We start from the raw sequence: 19,306 nt of genomic DNA on the forward strand, positions 1-19,306 counted from the left end.
ACCGTCAATTATGCCAACAATTGAATTTATAAACTTTTAGTTAGTGCTCTTTCATTTTCTCATTAGTTGACTTTAAGTTCTAATTAATAGTTTTTATAGAGAGGTTCAAGGTCCGTGCTAATCATAACTACCTAAAAATTTGTTCATGACGAGGGTTTATTACTTTTTTACTCTTCCTATGTTTGACCTCTCCTTTCATAAGATTGAATATTAGCAAACGCCGTTAAATGACGTCGTTGAGCAACTTCCGTCCAATTGATTAAAGCCAAGAAAAGTCGAAAACAAATTCCTGAAAAAAGTGGAAAAAAAACTGCCATATAAATACATATATATATATATACACCAACAATATTAAAATTAGTTTCCAAGAAAACCAGAGAGACAGAGAGGAGTGGTCTCAAGATCTTGCCAGATCGGACCAGAATCGTAAGAAATCTATCGCATTCTTTCTGTTTTTGGTGCCTTCATGTGTCTGTTGTATTGTAAGAGAAAGCAATGCAGCTCGATCTACTACTTTCTCTCTCAGATTGATCTCTTGATGTTTTGTTGTTGAGGTCTCTCTTAGTTTCCTGCTCTTTTTTTCTGTCGGGTCGTTGTTTTTCTGGATATTGTTCGTCTCCTCTATGCAAAAGGAGGGATTTTGGCAAAATATCTAGCTTTGTTCTTTTCCCCTTGGGTTTCTGGGGTATTAAAAAAAAGTGTTCTTTTTTTTGTGCTGTGGTTGTTGGCCATTTGTTGCTTCTTTTTTATTTTTCGTTTTGCTTTGTAAATGGATGTTTGAACACTCAGGTGGGTTTTACATGCATTTGTTGAGTTGGATGGATTCTTTTCTTTCCTTTTTTTTTTTTTGGGTTTTTGAGCCTTTTCATTTTCAATTTTGAACCTTCTCCTATTGTTTCGTAGACTTTTGATTCCTTAATTTCCATTACATAATAGTTGATTCTTAAATCAATACGAAAAGATGATGATTTTATCCACTTCTATTTGTCTCATGGGTCTGATTCTGTTTGTTTATGTTTTTCATTTTCTCTGAATTGGTATAACTATAATTGAGGAAGCAGCCCTGTTCACAAGTTAAATGTCAGTCCTGAAATTACTATGTTTTGATCTATATCATTTTTTTTTTAAAGTTTCTTTCCGAATTAGAGGTTCCCCCGCACTACCTCATCTTAATTGGTGCCTCTGATTATGCATTTCAGCGTTGCACTTTTTGAAGGTTTCAAAAAGATAATTCTTTAGCCTTGCGGCACTAGGATCAATTTTTAGCTTGTTTCGTGGATGTTCCAAAACTTTAATCTTATGCTGTCTGGAAATATTGAGATTTATAGGTTAATGACTACAAGGCTGCTAGAATGAAAAGATCTGAAAAAAAGTAGACTTTCATGTCTAGGTATCATGATCTGTGTTAGTGTAGGATCTGCACAGCAAAGGCAATACGGACCTTCTATGCTCTTTATAGGCAAACCAATTATTATATCCTTCATTTCCCAGCTACTTTGTTTGCACGATATGGTCAACTGTAGTCTTAAGCAATAATTTTAAGTGATGATAGCTTTACCCAGATTTGCACTTTTGGATTGATTTGTGGAATTTCTCAAAGTGAGGTGCCTTTATTTTCAAGCATTTAGTCTTGCATTATTCAGTAGAATTTTTTGCTAAGTAAAAAGGTATATGCGTGCTGGATGTATAAGAACTAAACCTCAGAACTGTTAGGATGATGTGTTGGATTTATCATGTTTGGCAGCTTATAACAAAGTCACAACTCTACTTAGTGTAATGCGACAGTAAGCATGTGCATTCTTGTTGCGGAATGTAAGGTTAATATCACCTTCTCCTCACTCGAGGCTGTGGTGTTTACAAATAGAAAAGTCTTAAGATCTTTCATATAGGTTTGCTCTGTGAATACTTTTGCTCAGTCCCATGCAATATCACCTCCTAATTTTGTGGAACTGGTACCATGGACTGTAGTAAGTCTTTTCCTTTTACATGGGATGTCATATACATCTGTTTCGAGGCATTTGTCTCTGTTTATTTTGCTTTTCTTGTGTTAAACAATCCTCCTTTTGAATGTGTTTAACTTCATGGTTTACTATTCATATGCAGTTTGATGGGACGGGAGCTCACTGATGTACATATGGACAAGCCAAATATGGTTGTAGTGTCTTCAAAGGGTGTTTCTCATGGAAAGGCTCATGTTTCTCCCAAAATGTCGGAAGAAAACATTGAAGAAAAGGAATATGATGTCAAGGAGTGCACTGCAGAGAACTCGGTTGAGATTTGTGATGAGAAGCAAGATGTGCTTGGTGTCAAAAGCACTAATTGTGACGCTGAACTTTCTAGGGTAAAAAATGAGAAACTTGCAGTTCAGAAGTCAAGTGATAATAAAATTTCAAAAACTTCTGCACCAAAAGCTGGTGGTACTGGACATGGTAGTCCAAATCACACTGTTCCACAGCCATTTTCTCTGGCAACTGAAAAGCGTGCTGGTGTGTACTGTTCAGCAAATGCCAACAGTGCATACTCTCCTAATGCTACGAAGAATTCACAGGTAGGGAGACATTTTTTGTTCTTATGGCCACAGTTAGAAAACTTGACTTAATCTCAATCCAAATTAATTATTTAGGTCGGCTTTAGTTTTAGGATCCTCCAATTATGTTGTGTAGTCGAGTTACTGAAAGAAATGTCTTTCCCACTTCACAAAATGTTCCTGTAGAGTTGCCAATTTCTTGAGTTTTTATTTACTAAATCTGGTCTCTGACCCATATTTCAGGTGTATGTGAAATAATGCCTTGTATAGGTTTTCTTTTTCCCATCGACAGAGGACAATCCTTAGTTCAATTATAGAGAATACAGTTGGTCGACAATAATAAGAATGGGTCGACAGTACTCGGAAAGGAATTTTGTGAGGTTATAACTGAGGGTTATGATGGGTAAATGAGCAGAAAAGTGTTTTTGGGGAGTCGGAAGTTTTGTTGATGAAATAATGGGACATAATTTGGAGTGGGACTGTGTGTGCCTAGTCCTTTTGAACTGTAGCATTGTGAAGCTTCAGGGTATTTTTTTGTTATTTTTTTAGAAATTGATGAGTGGGTTAATTGGGATATATAGTTTGAGGGATGGTGATACTTACATTTTGCCTTTTCTTTCAGCCAAACTCACATTCTACAGCTAGGAAGCTTTGGCATCCAGATTATAAAAAGCATATTGATGAAGAAGATGCTTGGTCTGTTGCTTCCTCGTATCCTTTGCTTAATCACTTTTTATTTCAGTGTGACTTTAACTTCCATAACAAGATGAATTAAAAACACAAGTGAGGGAATTAAGAAGAAGGTGAAACTTTGCTTTTAACTGTATATTTTTTGGGGGTATTGTTTGCTTCTTATTTTTGAGTTTTGGATTTTCCTTAGCCATGTATAGTACTGCTACATCTGTACGGACAGTTAAATCCAGAGTAACTATTGGATCAGCTCCCACGTTTAAAAGTGCAGGGCGTGCAGAGAGACGGAGGGAGGTAACGTCCTCCTAAAAAGATTGACTTTACAATGTCTTCTGCATGAATTCTCATACTCTACTAAATGTACTTCGTAAATTCCATCCCACTCTGCAATATGTACTGCATCTTTTAAGTTGGTGATCTTGTTTCAAATTACCCCTTATAGTTTTACTCAAAGTTAGAGGAAAAACACCAAGCCCTGGAGGTGGAGAAAAGCCAGAGTGAAGCAAGGCAGAAGGTATTTTCTTCCCTTGTGCTTTTATGCGCTGCGTGTGTCAATGTCTTCTTGCAGGATTACATGCTTTGTGTTACTCTTGAATAAATGCTTTTGTCATGATAAATAAACCTTTTATTTCTTACGAAAAAAAAGGTGAACCTTTTGCTTTTGGTAACAGGAAGAGCGAGAGGCAGCCATCAAGCAGCTTAGAAAGAGCATGGTAGTTAAAGCAAATCCTGTACCTAGTTTCTACTATGAGGCGCCTCCGCCAAAGGCTGAACTTAAGAAGGTATTTTTTTCGAATTATCTCAGAATATATGAGTCGTGGAAAAATCTTTCAGTTTGCATACGATGACAAAATTCAAGATAAAGAACCAAAAACATAAGTATATTGGATAGAAATAGTATGACAAGGACTTACCTACACCAGAGTACTGGCAGAGACCAGTAGTATTCCTTCTGAATTTAATTAGATTCTTTTGAGTGCAATGCTTCTGGGGCTGTTTTTTTTTTGCTGAAAAGTGGTGCATAAAGGCCTTAGCTTTAGGCAAGAAACTCCAACGGTCTGTTTGGAACGAATGTAGTTGATGATATTAGAATTTAGAAGTTAGTTCTTACGGATACTATCGAAATAACTGGATTTGTTTTATCTGTAAAAAGTTTCATTTTCAAACCCAATTATTCAACTTTTAAAAGATTACCAGTGCATTATTCTTCAACTCTTAAAGGATCCCAGTACATTATGGACTACTAATTGAATTGATTTCTAGTTTTTTGGGGGATTCAAAGAATGTGCCCAATTGAGAGTTTTTTTGTTTTTCTTAGTTTTTAGAAATGTATTGTCCTTTTGTAAACGTGCATCTGTAAGAAATTGATGCAAACATGCAGCAAATAAACCTGAGATAAATCAAGAGAGAAACAGAACACAAGGATTTTCGTGGTTCAGCAATATGCCTGTGTGGCTATGTCCACTATAGTGACAGGCTAATTCTTTCTTATTCATCACATAGGTTCACCCCACCCCAAGGGGGAAAAAAAGAAAAAGAAATTAAAAATTGTTAATCTTCAAGAGTTAAAGGCAAGACACAGAACTGTGTTCAGCTTCCTTTACCAGCTGTATGTATACAGCTTTCTTTGTCATTTCAGTACTTGGGCGTTATATTCTAAACCACAAACAAAATGCATTATATTCTAGCTCTAGCAAGTATTGGGTGGTACAATGTATCTCTCACCTTGAAGTTAAATTTAATGCCAGTTGCCTCTGACTCGTCCCACATCACCGAAACTTAGCCGGAGAAAGAGTTGCCCTGATGCAGTCCACACATCTCCTGATGAAAAGGGGAAATGTTGCACTCGTATACACCGTCACAGTCTTGGTAGTCGTAAAGAAGAATCCGTTGCCGGCAACAATAACAGAAGTAAAGGTCAGATCAATGGACAGAATGGTACTAATGGCAATTACAAGGTTAAGGACCGTTCAAAACCGGACAATGGGACAAGAAAGGCTACTTCTGTCAAGATTACTGAGAAGATGGCTGCAGATATAACTGTTGAGTCATGAACACCTGGTTTTACTGATTTAAAAAGGGGGGAGAAGGTGATGGTCTTCAATATCTTAAGTTGCCTAAAAGATTTTCTGAAAGAAAATGGCCTGTTTTTCTGCTTTGATGACTTGGTATGTTTCTTTTTTAAAATGTGAATTGTATATGTTTTTTTAAGTTATTTGGTACACATCCAGTGATATATGAAAAGGAGTCATGATCCTCTAATATAAGACAATGTCTTGTTGTAACAATCTGAGTAATCAGACATTTTCTTAGTTAGGTATTGGCTACTTTCTCTTTTTAGTGCTTATTGTTAGTTTGATAAGGTAGTATTTGAGACTTGAAATTGTAACTTTATTAGGTCAATGTTGTGTTGCCAATTTACTTGGATTTGGTATTGCCGGCTGGTTCTCTTACATCACTGCCTATATCACATATGTTTTGTAATTCCATATATGTAGCTTATCACATGTCGGGACTTGGGACATGCAGTAAAATTAACTGTGGTTTGGGAGGGTGTGTTGTATTATTATAGCTTGATTACCCAGTTCATATTTGATTTTGATTTTGATCTGTAACTGTAAGAATTCTCAGACTTGTCACTGGTTTTTTTTAAGTGTGATACGAAACCTAGTTTGAATGTTCAATACAAGGCGACGGGCAATGTGAGAATTAGTAATTTGTTTTCACGTCTATTGTATTTCTTTTGCGGAAATATTTTTTATGCATTTTTTTCTTACTTAGAACTCAATTTATTCGGCAAGCGTACTAATGCTGTCCTACGAGAGAGAGAGAGAGGAAAGAGGTCTATACATAGGGGAGGAGGTAGGTGAGAAAAGCTCGACACCATCCTCCTCACACGGATCAAGTTATGCCATGTAGTTTGGAAGAGAGCAGTGGAGTTGCCAGAGTCGGGTAATGATCTTGCTCATCAGCCTCTGCCTGCTGAGTGTGAGAACATTGCTCTTATTTTACCCAAAAAAAAAAGTTCCCAAGATAGTTTTGCAGAGTGTAGAGCATCATTCAATAGGAATTTGACAGAAAAAATGGAAATAACTTATCATATGGCTTCTCTCCTAATGAGGTTCACTCTGTAGAGCTCTGGTCTGAAACTCCTTACTCATGTCCACTGCCTTCTAGAGCTGAGGATGATTCATCACAGACACCACCTTACTCACAGAAGGTGTCAAACATACCATCAAAAGGTAAATCTGCAGAATAGGACAGCGGTAAGCTCGCAGATGGAAATACTGTTGGATCTTTGAACATGGGTCAAGAAATGGCTGAAGTGGTTTCTGGTAAAGGCAGAAATCCATCACCAAATCGCCGGTTTAATTTCAGCTGAATTCAGATGGCCAGAAATCTCAGTTTTAAGGAGGGTAAGGCACTGCCACAGCTGAGCTCACCATATGTTTCTGCCCAACAGGGAGCTTGCAGCTATTGTTGTCAAAACACCAACTGGAAAGCTAAACCTTAATCCAGTGCAGAGAAAAAGCAAGAAAGTCCTAATGGAGAATGATTGCTTTGAGGATTTTTCTGAAAATGGATGTTTGTGTTACCTGGATGAAAATAATGCTTATAATAGTATTACACATGGAATGCCAAATAAAGGATTTCCTTCACCATTGATTAAGCGTTGGAGATCCGGCAGTTTATGTGACTGCGGAGGTTGGGACATTGGTTGCAGACTGCATATTCTTTCCAACCAGAAACACTGTAATGCATTGGTGACATCTGAAGCTTGCTCAGTGTCAAACTGTTTTCAGCTTTTTATAGAGGTACTGCCCTCATGTCTTCAGCTGAGATTCGCCATTGCGATCATCAATGTAGCGTATTGACAACTTGCTTTCTTGCAGGGAGGTTCTCAACAGAACAATCCCATCTTCAGCTTGACAGCAGTGGACAAGGGAATCTACTCTGTCGAATTTAGTTTGCTGATTTCCTTGCTACAAGCATGCTTCATTTCTGCCTCTGTTATATGCTGCCAGAAATCATTTGACCAAAAGGAAGTGAGTGAGTACCACATCTGAAGACAAAAAGCCTTCAGGAGCCATCTGTGGGTGCAAGTGATGAAACAAAGAATTCCCCTGCCACTCTAATTGGGAAACCACATACCAAATACACACAAAATCCACCTCTCTCACCCGTTGGGAGGGTTTAGGTTCATGGGATGGAGCTGTTAAAGTGCTCTTTACATAGCTTTGGAGGTAGTAGGGTTCATATAGAGACCCCGGCAAAAGTTTTTGCCATTGTAATTGTGTATCCTGTGTTACTGTAGGAACATGAAAAATCACCCTTTGTAAAAAGAAGAATGGCATCCACCTGCGTCGTCATTGATATTCTTCATTGAAGAACCTGTGTCTGCAGAGAAACATTCAGCAAGCATTCAACATGCTCTATTTGATCACTCAGCTGATTACGAAGCAAAAGAGGTAGAAACAATTATTTATTACTCTCATGCTTATATGCTTATTCAAAAGTCTCGGAATCATTCTCCCCTCATATTCATATAGAAGCGAGTATCTAACAACTAAGAAGAGTACAACAGAAGGCAACGCTCATATCTGGAAGAATATGTCACAAGTCAACAGGAGAAGCGTGGTGAACACAGATAAACCATTGCCCATTTACCTTCTCAAACACATTTGTCACAAACTGTGCCCCCCAACTGCTGCCTTTTGTCCTAATGAATTCCACACATGTAACATACCCTGCATCCCCCCTAAAATGAACTCGAATATCTTTCAATTCAATCTCCAGTGGGAAATCATAGTTCATCCATACAATCTCCCAGCTTTCCATAACATTGTCATAACCAATTACCCCACTAGCACCAGGATGCACACAGCAACAGTTGTCCCCCTTTGCCCATAGAGCTTGCATCACGGCCAAATCGCCACCCCTAAAAGAATTATAGAATCGAGCATTTATTGCCAGTACTGCAGCCTTGCTATCCTCCTGGAGCACACGTAGGCTATCCCTGATTTTTGCAGCTTGGGCATAGTTCTCCTCCTTGATGGCAATCTGTAAATCCTGCACTAAGATTTGCTCATCCAGTATACTGCTTTCCCCACTTAAGGTTCCCTCCGATTCATCATTTTTTACTTGGCATGCTCTGAGTGAATGTAAACGAGATGCTCCTCCAAACGGAGCTGCAGCAAACAAATATACGATTGTATCAGCCCCCAAAAAAACTAATTAAGTAATAAAAAGAATTTAGAGACCAAACACAGGTTGACATAAAAGTATATACAACACGAAGTCATAAAATGAATCATATTCCAGCAGGTTAACTGACGAACCGAAATCACAATTAGACCTTTCGTAAGACCTCACTTTTGAGGTCTTCAAATGAAATATATAACACGATTCAACCACAAGGACAATTAGGAACATTAGATGAAGATTAAAATCGAAGCATTTGTCAAGCACAATAAGAAAAAGTTTAATATAGGAAATCAAAGACCAATTGAGAATGAATATGCATTTATTAAGCATTCTCTCTCATACAACCACCAGAAAGAAACTTATGAAGAATGGCACAGTAGATTACTTACAGGGTCTACCAGGGCACAACTTGAGATTACAAACTCCAGAAATATCAGCTAAGACCGTATCACGTCTCTTCAAGTAAGGCAAGGAAAGCTTGTAAATCCTCCTGAAACTATTAATTGAAAAGTAAGGCAAGCTACCCATCTTCCAGCTATCCATAACACTTACCTGCAACAAGTAATTGCGATCTGATTTCAAAACAGATTTAAAATTACCCTGATAATATAGACATATGTGCTCGACAGAGACACTTGGAGCTCCATTGTTGAATTGCAAAACAATGTATGACTATGAATCTCAGTTCAGCTTTTTTATCAAGCAAAACAAGAAGCGAATCATTTGCATAAAAAAAGAATATATAATTTAGCCTACGATGAATGCTTGACCAGAACCAGAGAACATGATAATACTCATAAAAGTAGAAATGACAAAAATCATAAAATTAGGACGATAAAACAAAGAATCACAAGAAAAACAAAAGACTTCTGAGAAGCATAACTCACATTGGAGCAAAATACTGATCCAGCGACGGCCATGGTTGAAGAAAATACCAATGAAATTACCGATCGATAAAAGAAAGGTTTAGGTTTAGGTCTAGGGTTAGGGTTTTATCCTACCAAACTTTCTGAACTGAAGGGTTTTGTCCATCTCCGCTTTTCTCGTGAAGATCACGAGACGAGACCCAAAGGAGAGTAAAAATTTGGTTAAGAGGAAAATTAAAAAAACGACAAAAAGGAAACATTATGGGCCCATTTGGCAGACATATATTGTAATATATATATTGTGATAATAAATGATAACATGGATAATTCATAAAAATGTTTATAGGTGTTTGGTGTTAAAATTGCTTTAACAAATTACGTATAGGGTAGTATGTATTAAAGTTGTTATTGATGTAAGTAAATAGTAATAAGAAACAATTTCTTAAATATTAATAATTATTTAAAGAATTTGTGTTGACAATATAACTACATAATTAATTAAATGAATTATTTATAATTAAAAAAAAATAACGAGTTATGCAAAGACGAAAATCTGTGAAGCTTGGACGAAAATCTCAATTGCAATCGACAGAAGAGGTTGTGGGTCGTGCAGCTTCCAGAGGCTTCGAAGGAGATGGATTGTGAAGCTCCAGATGATGGATTCTTTCTATTACGTTAAGATAGCAGATATTCGTTTAACCTACTGAGAGGGCATTGTCGTCCAGAGCAATGATAATGGAGGGTATTCAAGTAAATGGCATGTCAAATGGTTCAAATCGGGACAATTTGAAAATGGGCAATAAATTGTTAGAAAATTGATTGGGTTTTTGAACCCATAAAATGACGTTTGGTTAGTCAATACAATAAATTGTCATAGAACAATAAAATGTGGGCAGAAATTGTGAGCCAAACGGCCTCTATATTCCAAGAATGACAACCCAAGAAAAATTTTATTAAAAAAAAAAACACAAATGTTATTAACTTATAAACATTTCTCTTTTGAATTTTGGTATTCAGACCTCCTTTTCAGTAGATGCATCCCCTGTTAGAGACCTCATTATAACGATTCATTTTTACAGACATTTTTTTTATTTTAAATTTTTTTTTTGTTTTAATGACAGACCATGTCACTTCTGCCTTTGTTTATCAGTGGGGCTCATGTCTATTTGACATGGATCAATAAATGCAAAATTGAAATTATTTGGCAAATAAAGTTCTCTAAAAATTATTTACTATAATAAAATAAAATAATTATTTTATTGAATCACATTAATATATGTTACATCCCTAATATTCTAACACAATAGTTTCAGGAGGGAACCTAGAATGAATATGTTGTATGAACACATCAAGTTGTTCCATATAAGGCGTAGCCCATGTAGCTGCACAATCATACCGGAAGTGTTTCCATTGATACATAATGGGAGGTATCAGATAACCCTCTATCAACGCAACCCGAACGTAATGATTATTATTTACATGCCCAATAGCTATAGCAACATGTTGATATAGCGGTGGAGGAGTTGATCGAAGTGGCAAATATGTCAAGCTCTATAACTGACTAAGAACGTGTAGTATGACATTATACCTCGAAGCAATCAAGAGACTCATGTCTGACATTGTCATCTAGTGCTCAACAAGTGCTCCTTTATCTGTTGCAAAGAAGTTCAATGAGTTTTGAATATGATAGGCTCGCTTTTCACTACCAAATATTGCAACATATTGATCCCAGAATGTGTTCAACTCTTCCATCAAGTTATACAGGATGGTGAACCATACATCTTCGCCAAGACGAAGATAGACAACTATTGCTCGAAAGCCACAATTTCCATCAGGTATTACTAGTATCTCATTTTCAATAGCAGATAATTGACCGACATACGGGTGTCCCTCCATAAATAATGCCGCAGCATGGTTATGCTTTCCACATAGCACCCTTAACATCCAATCGTCATCTGTTTTCAATTTCACTCCTTTTAGTCTGAAAGGACAATCTATTTTTTTGGTGCCAGTAAATTTCATCGACACCGTCTTATTTTTGTATGTGCCACCGCGATCACAATGTAACTGCAATTTGGGTCTCTTTCCGAATCCAAGAAATTTCGTGGTAAATCGCAGCATTATCATACCATGTTAGCGAAAAATTCATTTGTAACATCAACGTCTATATTGTCTTCACTTTCTTCCACAGGTTCGTCTTCTTATTTTATGAAAATATCATCCTGTCAACAATAGATATTCACCTTATCATATGCAATTAATAAAAATGTTTTATGAAAAAGTAAAAAAATATGTTTATTTACTTGACCGTCACTAGAACTACTTGGCAATCACAGATCTTCGGCCCAACTTCGTAATTGATCCAAATTCACTTTTCTTTGAAATGGCGAAAATATGATAGAGAGAATGGAAGAAGTGAAGAACATTTCTACTTATAATAGAAAAAATTATAGCCATTAAAATTTGAATGTTAAACACAGAGAACCGTTGAAGATAGAGCCGAGAAAGCCAAAAAAAACCCACTTTAATACATTTGGATTCCAACCGTTAACATCATTGCATGTGTTTTTGAACAAAAATGATTTGAGTTTCGACTTTTAAGAAACACAAAAATCGACAACGATACAGTCTTGTTTCGGTTCTGAAATAATGCAATTTTTTATTTAACAAGTGAGTTGACAACATTTTCAATCGTAGGGTGATGTACCTACACATTAGAGTAGGTTTTACATGCACCATAGAGTAGGTTTATTTACAACCACCCTTCTCTTTTTTACTTATCCATAATGAAACCCTTCATAAGGATCCATAATTTATGTGGCATGCTTACTAAGCAAAATAACATCACAGCTTTTTACCTTTTCTTTTCTTAAACTAAATTTCAAAATGCTCTCTCAAAATATATGTTAGATTTTAAAAAAATTTATATATTTGGATTCAACATGTAAAACTATTTCCAACAAGACTCATTGTTTATAGGTTTAACATGTGCGTTCTTAATTACATTGTTTTTGAAAAAATGTATAAAAATCTGCAACACTAAAAACACTGTAATTACGTACAGAAAAGTGTAATAAGAGATTATGCTAGTAAAAAACAATGTAATTGCCACATTATTATAGACAGTTATGTATGAAAAATCTTATGGATATATATCATTTTTGTTCCAAGAATGACAACCCAAGAAAAATTTTATAAAAAAGGACAAATGTTATTAACTTAAAATGTCCTACTTAGTCCTTACTGTACTTGCTCGGTGTATGTGGAATGGTGGACTCACGTGTTCAGGGTTTCTCATGTAGAGTGGTCCAATGTGATTATGTCTTGAATAAATTACTCGTCAAAAAAATTAACAAACCCAATTAAGAAAAAACTTAGTTGATTTACTTCTTATCAAGAACTTTAAAGTAATGATGTGGCTTTTGCTTTGCATCTTATTTCCATGGCAGAGTTTTAAGGTTTTTGACAAGAGAAATGACATGAAAGTTGGCAGATTATTACATTTACAGTACATGAATCAACAAGTGCAACTTCCAGAAATGTAAATGGGAAGATATTGTTTTGTTGCCTTGATGTTATCAAAATTTGTTTCTTCGTCGCTATAATTGCTATTAGCTTTGAAGAAAATGACGTAAATGACAAACCTCCAGACTTTTCGGAAGCAACTGTTTTTGAAACCCTTTTCCAGAGACAATTGAGGGTCTTATAAAAATAGTAAAAACCGAACTAATCATCAAATCAACCGGTTGAACAATTATTTTAAAATATACATATATTTTTTACTTAGAATCGATTGAAATAACTATCCAATGGGATGGATCGGTTAAATTCATGTAAAAAAACTCAAAAAACCCGTTTACACCCCATAGAGACAATGGCACTTAAGACTTGAGAGTCTGGGACTCAACATTGCTGAAAATGAGAGAACAAACTAAACACCGTACAAGTTTAAACGCTCCTAGGGACCAAGCAAAGCAAAGATGACGGATAAATTGATTAATACAAATAGTTCAGTAAAATGCCTCATAGTTCATACAGCAACCAAATCCAATAATTTCCCTATTCCTGGCCACTTCCAAAGCCCATCACGATTCACGGTTCTCATGCTGCCAATCAAAGCCAGGTCCTTCACGATCCATATCACCAGAATGGTATTTGTTCTTATGCTGTGACAAATGTGGGAGAGGCGGTGGAGCTCGTGCTTGGTGTGGCAAGGGTTGTGGTGCCAAAATACCCTTGCCATCTCTGGGATCCATGGAATTACCAGCTTGCATAGCTTCCATCGGCCTGTTGACAGGAGGTGGGGGAGGAACCATAGGTAAACTTCCTGGATTCCGTCCATAATCACCTTGATAAAATGCAAATTTTCTTTGGGCATCCGACATGTTTGTAAAACCATCAGCCATTCCTTGACTTCCCGGTACAGATTCAAAAGGCATGACAGCTGGTACAGCAGCCCAGGGTTGAGAGTAATTTGCCGAAAAATTCACACCCCCTGCTGCACCCGGTGGGAACCCAACTAAAGAACCTGGTTCAGATCCTCTTTCTGCTGCTGTATCTGGCCTAGCAATATGGCCCATATCATAGGGAGTACCATAGAACGGCTGACCTCCCTCAGCCATAAAAGGAGGAACACCAAATGGGGTACTCAGAAGTGGATTTGAATTCATTGGGATACCAAAATTTGGTGGCTGAATTGCATGCATTGATGGGTATCCAGGATAGAGGGTCTCAGATAAAATCCCTTGCTGCTTATCCGAAAACTGCCCAGATTCTTGCTGTGGCGTTCCTTGTGTCTCAAAGCTTTGTTGGAAGGGGTTGTGCGGACCAGGGAGGTCGAAGCCAGGGGGCCGGTTACTATCAAGATGGGCCTCTGATGGAAAATTTTGAACTTGGCCAGGAAAAGGTTGCTGTGATGGCATCAACGGCCTTGGAGGCATTTGTTCCCTAGGCTGCTGCCGACGAGATTTGTCTTCACGATCATGGATCTGAGAATTTGAAGCTGGAGAGATAACTGACCTTGCAGGACCCCGAGCAAGGGATTCAGAAGGTGTTTGTTGTTTTGCACTCTGAGCCTCTGATTCATTACCATCTTCTTTATCTGCATTGGGCTGTAGAAGGTTAGCATGGCTCTCCTGAATATGAGATTCAAATTCAGTCCTCTTTAAAAATGACTTGAGACAGTGAGGGGCAGCACAGATGACAATTCCCTCCATCATTTTTATTGTCTGGATCTTTTGAATACGCTCATCACATCTGCATGACATAGAAAAATTGCTACAGTAATCTAATTTATGAGACCACATATATAACATTAAGTATTGATGACAACAGACATTGGTTGGACACCTTTTCCAAAGTTCGGCCTACAGAAAGCTAAACAGAGAACAGTGAAATACTTTCTATTCTTCAAACAAAAATCATAAAGAGTGGAACAGAGCTACTGATTGCAACAATCTAAGCACATATACATATGCTCCGTAACATGCAAAATCCAAAATAGGTAAGATGAATTACAATGAGGAATTAATTAACAAAACGTGATATTACATTTTAGAAACTGGTTCCCCCTTACTGTAACACCAGTTCAAATGAGGCCTTCCTCTAGCTGCAGATTTGAAAACTAACCCTTGAGTTTCCTCATAAAGTCCAGCATAAAAATGTAAGGAGAAAGAATGGATACAAAGTTTATCATTGTAACCATCAATTCTTTTTCAGTTTTTCCTAGTGAAGGAGACTCATACGGGAATTCAAAGCATTATTGAATGAACTTAATAACAGAACCTCAGAGTCACATACAGATATATTGGACCGAACATGTAAATGCATGCAGAATATGATAATTATAGAAAGAATTTTCCATTAACCAGAGAGAACCTACAACATTATAATAATAATTAGACAGTTCGTTTATAAATTATTGAGAATCACATATCTACATACAGATAGCAAATTGAGTCGCTCCTTGCACAATCGAGACAGAAGGCATGGTCACAAGGGCTCTGCAAGAACACAAACATTTTAGTATACGGAAAATTTCTATTAAGCAGGTGGCAAAACCCAAGACAGCTCAAATATGAGCTAGAACAACTATAACTTGGGGCCAACTCCCTTAATACAGTTTATATCGCCAAGGATTAACAAAATATTTTGCAATGTTTCTCATGATATACTATTACCCCACAGAAGACAAGCATTCAATTACATTTATGATTGTTACACAATTAGGCAGCAATCAAAATGGTTATGAAAAATATATCATACACCTCCCTAGCATCTACAAAACCAGTATCAAAATTTTGTGTGAAACAATAGAATCCACTGCTTAAATAAGATTTGATGAAGATTATTATCGATGCAATCATGCAACACATAAGAAAAGCTTTAACGACTAAAATCCTTTCCTGACATGCTATTATGACATTTTTTTTATATATGAGCAAAGTGCTACAATGTTAATCACTACCACATCTTCATAGGGAGAGCTATCTCTCTAAACCTCACGATATATTTTAGTCATCTCAAACAAACAAAATCGTGTATGCACATTAATATCAAGAAAAGCAAAGAACACTCTCAACTTCCAACATGTTAAGATAGCTCTTTCAAAAATAAAAACCTGATATTGTCCCTCCTATTAACTTTCCATTTAGGTTTCTCAGTGCTCCATAAGAGTGAAATTCAGGCCCTATCTAAATAAATAAAGGGCGCACACATAGAAACAAAGATGTTCCTTCTTCCCATCAATCAATTCAACAAATTATGTTTCTCATTTAAGTGATCACATAGAAAAATCTCATAGAAACTGGAGCCTCATGCTCCTTTTCAGGATATATTGTGAGCAGTAACCAATTCAAATAACATGATTACAAAAACTAACAACTAGTCTACCAGAGCTATCAACAATTTCACAACATACCAAACGTCCATAAACAGCAATAGGGAAATCACATCGGACACAGAAGTGAACCCGTTCACCGAGTTGGCGACGGGACCTGCGACCCAGAGTCTTGACAACGGTAGCAGAAGTTGCAGCACCAATGCCTTTTGCCACTGGAAGGTCAGCAATAACCAGGTGATCCGGGCACGCAACTGTCACAGTATCCACAGGCAAGGGTTTCAAGCCTCCGCCACTGTCCGTGGACAGCGCTCTGTTTAGTCGAATCTGAAGCATTCCTCACGGTTACCTGTTAAATCACACTCACAAAACACGCGGTCATTAGAGAGCAGTATTACGTGCAATTCTTTATATCGCAATACAAAAACCCTAAAAACTAAAACAAACAATCAATATCTGCATAAAAGCAAACTTCTATCCCTACAACTGAATCTCATCTCACAAGAAGAAAGAACATAAGATTTGGAGTTAGGGTTTTACTAATAACCGAAAGGAGAGGGGGGGAGAGAGAAGCTAACCTGAAAAATGTCGAAATCGATTGGAGTTCAGTCGAAGGCATGAAGAGAACGATATCTGGTCTTGAAGCGAACACCCTACAAAATGAACCTGATAATTCAACCTTGAATTCTTCACCGGCGAACGGTGTCAACGTGATCGAGTTTTGGCCTGGCCGAACTCCACTTCTACCAGGTTTTAGCGGAGCCAAGTCGCCGACACCCCCCACCCGAGAGTACTGAATGAAACGACGCGTGACATTCGGGTCTAATTCAGTAATTCAACGTTTTAGAATATGGGCCCAACAACCACAAGAGTCCAGTTTTACGGCCTTTTCTGTATTTGGGCTCACTAAAGTCCACTTTGAGTGAGAACCCCAATTGGTTGGGCCTTTTTGGCTGAAAATATTGTTTAATATAAAATCTCTTTTAAGAAAGCTTATTTTTAGTTTTCGCCATTTATTTTTATTTTTCACAAAGGTTCTCTATTTATTTATAGTATTTATTTTTTAGCGACTTTTGTTGATTGAGAGAAAAGCTTTCTTATAAATCATTTTTTTTGAAATACCATTCAGAAATACGTTGAGAAATATGCTTTTTATTATAATCGAATCTTGGACACACGTATGCCTAACTCAATCAATTGTTAACCGAGCCACCTCTTGTTGATTCTTTTTTTTTTTTTGAGAAGAAAAACACTTCATTAACAAAGAACTTTCTCAGCAGTTACAAATTGTAAAATAGGAAGAGGACATTCCTCAACAAATAAACCATCTTCAGAAGAAACTTTTCCAAGCTTGGCTAACTCATGTGCCACCATATTAGCCGATCTCCTAGCATGCCTAAAAGTACCAAGGTTTTTAAAACCGGACCGGTCATCAAACCGGAAAAATCTTTGGTTTAAGGTTCAAAGGTTCAACCGGGGTTCAAACCGGGTTCGAACCGGTTTTAACGTAATGAATTATTTATATATATATTTATATTATATGCATATAATATATAAGAAAACTTCATAAAAATACAATATATTCAAATAAAGTATCATTTTAAACAAAGAAAGTCTCATAGTCTAGTGATTAAAGCCTTTTTTAATGAACAAAAGGTCATGAGTTCAAACCATACGAATAACAAAATTAAAAAATATTTTATTAACTTTAAAAAATGAACCGAACCGGTCAAATCAAACCATACAAATAACAAAATTAAAAAATATTTTATTAACTTTAATAAATGAACCGAACCGGTCACAACCGGTGTGGTTTTGACCGGTTCAACCGAAAACATCCCGGTTCGCAAATTATCAGTTCTGGCACCTCAACCGGACCGAACAAGTGGCCGGTCACCGGTTGGACTCGTCCGATAGGCCGGACCGGTCCGGTTTTCAAAACCTTGAAAAGTACAAGAAAGAAATCGATGTGAAACTTCTTGGATGTCCGAAATCACATTGCCGCAAAGGTGCCTCAAAGAATCTGGTGCGTTAAGTTCAGAAATCACTTGCAAAGAATCACGTTGAAGAACGTAGGATCCTTTGGTGAAAGTGAGTCCAAGAAAATCACAAGATTCTTGAGCAAGAACCATTTTCTTTTCAGAAAGCATGATTCCATGGTTGTTGACAATGTTGAAGAAGTGTTGGAGCAAAGCAGCATGTTGTTCCTGTCCTGTAGAAAACAGAAGAATGTCATCAATATAAACAAGAGCGGATTCTGCAAGAGGAGAGAAAATCCGAGAGAGTGTTTTTTGGAAAACAGATGGAGCATTTTTAAGACCAAAGGGAAGGGCAGGCCATTGGAAATGTTTTTCAGGAATGCAAAAAGCAGTTTTAGGACGTTCAAAGGGAATAATCCCGAGTTGCCAAAAACCCGCTTTAAGATCAAACTTAGAGAAGAGGGCCGCATTAGCAATTCTTGAAAACCATAGCTACTTGTTGGGAAGAGAGAATTTTTCATCAGCCAAGAAATGATTGAGAGGTTGATAATTAATGACAAGACGCATTTTGCCACGAACTTGTTCAGCATGATTATTAACATAGAAGGCTTCACAAGCCCACGGTGAAACCGTTGGCTCAATAAGCCCTCCAGAAAGAAGCTGATCGAGTTCAGTGTTTTTCTTACTACACTATTCACAGCACACTTTCGCTTACTACAATATGTTACATCAACTATTCACACATTTTGCACATGTCTGCAGGAGCTTTAGGAGACAGGAGGAATCACGGGGGCCATCTTTGTTCTTGGATACGACGAGTAGCCCAGTCAGTGTCTGCTTGAAAAGTTTCATTCCAATCAAACAGATTAGACTCAATCTCTTCAGCAAAAGTACTGACATAAGGTTGGCGCCAAATAGCAAGAGGAATTTGAGCTGGACGATATCCATTAATATCACACATACGTGGTCGAAAACGTTGCATGTAATTATGATCTCGGCAGCAGGGAATATCGACTGTAATGTCTTCAGTGGTACCAACATCAATAGGCTAGGTGTCAAAGTCAAGGAAAGTAATCTGGGGGGTATAAAGAGCTAGATAACCAAAGGAGTTGGGATCAACAGTAAGAGAGAGAGGACGGAAGAGAGCAAGACGAATAAAGCCAAGCTTGTAGGTATCAAGAAAAGTGGTCCATTGAGATAA

General features: G+C 37.2%; 3 protein-coding genes across 6 annotated transcripts; 1 reads left to right on the forward strand and 2 right to left on the reverse strand.

Moving 5' to 3' along the window:
* The first annotated feature begins 291 nt into the window (after window positions 1-291).
* LOC119999105 (protein WVD2-like 2) lies at window positions 292-5,653 on the forward strand. Of its 2 annotated transcripts, none has more exons than XM_038846626.1 (7): window positions 292-426; window positions 2,104-2,548; window positions 3,150-3,238; window positions 3,418-3,511; window positions 3,660-3,731; window positions 3,889-3,999; window positions 4,966-5,653. In XM_038846626.1, exons 2-7 carry the CDS (start codon window positions 2,108-2,110, stop codon window positions 5,269-5,271), a joined length of 1,113 nt encoding a protein of 370 aa, XP_038702554.1. In that variant the 5' UTR covers window positions 292-426; window positions 2,104-2,107; the 3' UTR covers window positions 5,272-5,653. The 2 variants fall into 2 exon arrangements, with proteins under 2 accessions (XP_038702554.1, XP_038702555.1); XM_038846627.1 differs by lacking the exon at window positions 292-426 and adding an exon at window positions 436-554.
* A 2,032-nt stretch (window positions 5,654-7,685) lies between these two features.
* On the reverse strand, window positions 7,686-9,476 carry LOC119998254. The gene is made up of 3 exons (XM_038845534.1): window positions 9,310-9,476; window positions 8,812-8,974; window positions 7,686-8,406 (listed from the first exon to the last, which is right to left on the reverse strand). The coding sequence occupies exons 1-3, from the start codon at window positions 9,340-9,342 to the stop codon at window positions 7,832-7,834; spliced, it is 771 nt and encodes a 256-aa protein (XP_038701462.1). The 5' UTR covers window positions 9,343-9,476; the 3' UTR covers window positions 7,686-7,831.
* A 3,771-nt stretch (window positions 9,477-13,247) lies between these two features.
* Window positions 13,248-16,938, reverse strand: LOC119998767 (E3 ubiquitin-protein ligase HAKAI homolog). 3 transcript variants are annotated; one of them, XM_038846177.1, is made up of 4 exons: window positions 16,705-16,938; window positions 16,208-16,475; window positions 15,232-15,290; window positions 13,248-14,544 (listed from the first exon to the last, which is right to left on the reverse strand). In XM_038846177.1, the coding sequence occupies exons 2-4, from the start codon at window positions 16,460-16,462 to the stop codon at window positions 13,374-13,376; spliced, it is 1,485 nt and encodes a 494-aa protein (XP_038702105.1). In that variant the 5' UTR covers window positions 16,463-16,475; window positions 16,705-16,938; the 3' UTR covers window positions 13,248-13,373. The 3 variants fall into 3 exon arrangements, with proteins under 3 accessions (XP_038702105.1, XP_038702106.1, XP_038702107.1); XM_038846178.1 differs by lacking the exon at window positions 16,705-16,938 and adding an exon at window positions 14,839-14,896 and having other exon boundaries at window positions 16,208-16,346; XM_038846179.1 differs by lacking the exons at window positions 16,208-16,475; window positions 16,705-16,938 and adding an exon at window positions 14,839-14,896 and having other exon boundaries at window positions 15,232-16,198.
* Window positions 16,939-19,306: the final 2,368 nt, after the last annotated feature.

The sequence above is a fragment of the Tripterygium wilfordii genome, chromosome 5 (genome assembly GCF_013401445.1).
Source record: "Tripterygium wilfordii isolate XIE 37 chromosome 5, ASM1340144v1, whole genome shotgun sequence".
Classification (NCBI taxonomy): domain Eukaryota; kingdom Viridiplantae; phylum Streptophyta; class Magnoliopsida; order Celastrales; family Celastraceae; genus Tripterygium; species Tripterygium wilfordii.

Coding starts and splice junctions, on each gene's coding strand:
- LOC119998254 (XM_038845534.1), bottom strand. CDS start 9,342: ATGGCCGTCGCTGGATCAGTATTTTGCTCCAAT. Junction 8,975..9,309: donor GATCAGTATTTTGCTCCAAT/GTGAGTTATGCT, acceptor TACTTGTTGCAG/GTAAGTGTTATGGATAGCTG. Junction 8,407..8,811: donor GTTGTGCCCTGGTAGACCCT/GTAAGTAATCTA, acceptor TGTTTGCTGCAG/CTCCGTTTGGAGGAGCATCT.
- LOC119998767 (XM_038846177.1), bottom strand. CDS start 16,462: ATGCTTCAGATTCGACTAAACAGAGCGCTGTCCACGGACAGTGGCGGA. Junction 15,291..16,207: donor TTGCTGTTTATGGACGTTTG/GTATGTTGTGAA, acceptor GTGTTCTTGCAG/AGCCCTTGTGACCATGCCTT. Junction 14,545..15,231: donor AGCGACTCAATTTGCTATCT/GTATGTAGATAT, acceptor TATGTCATGCAG/ATGTGATGAGCGTATTCAAA.
- LOC119999105 (XM_038846626.1), top strand. CDS start 2,108: ATGGGACGGGAGCTCACTGATGTACATATGGACAAGCCAAATATGGTT. Junction 3,239..3,417: donor GCTTGGTCTGTTGCTTCCTC/GTATCCTTTGCT, acceptor AGCCATGTATAG/TACTGCTACATCTGTACGGA. Junction 3,732..3,888: donor AGAGTGAAGCAAGGCAGAAG/GTATTTTCTTCC, acceptor TTTTGGTAACAG/GAAGAGCGAGAGGCAGCCAT.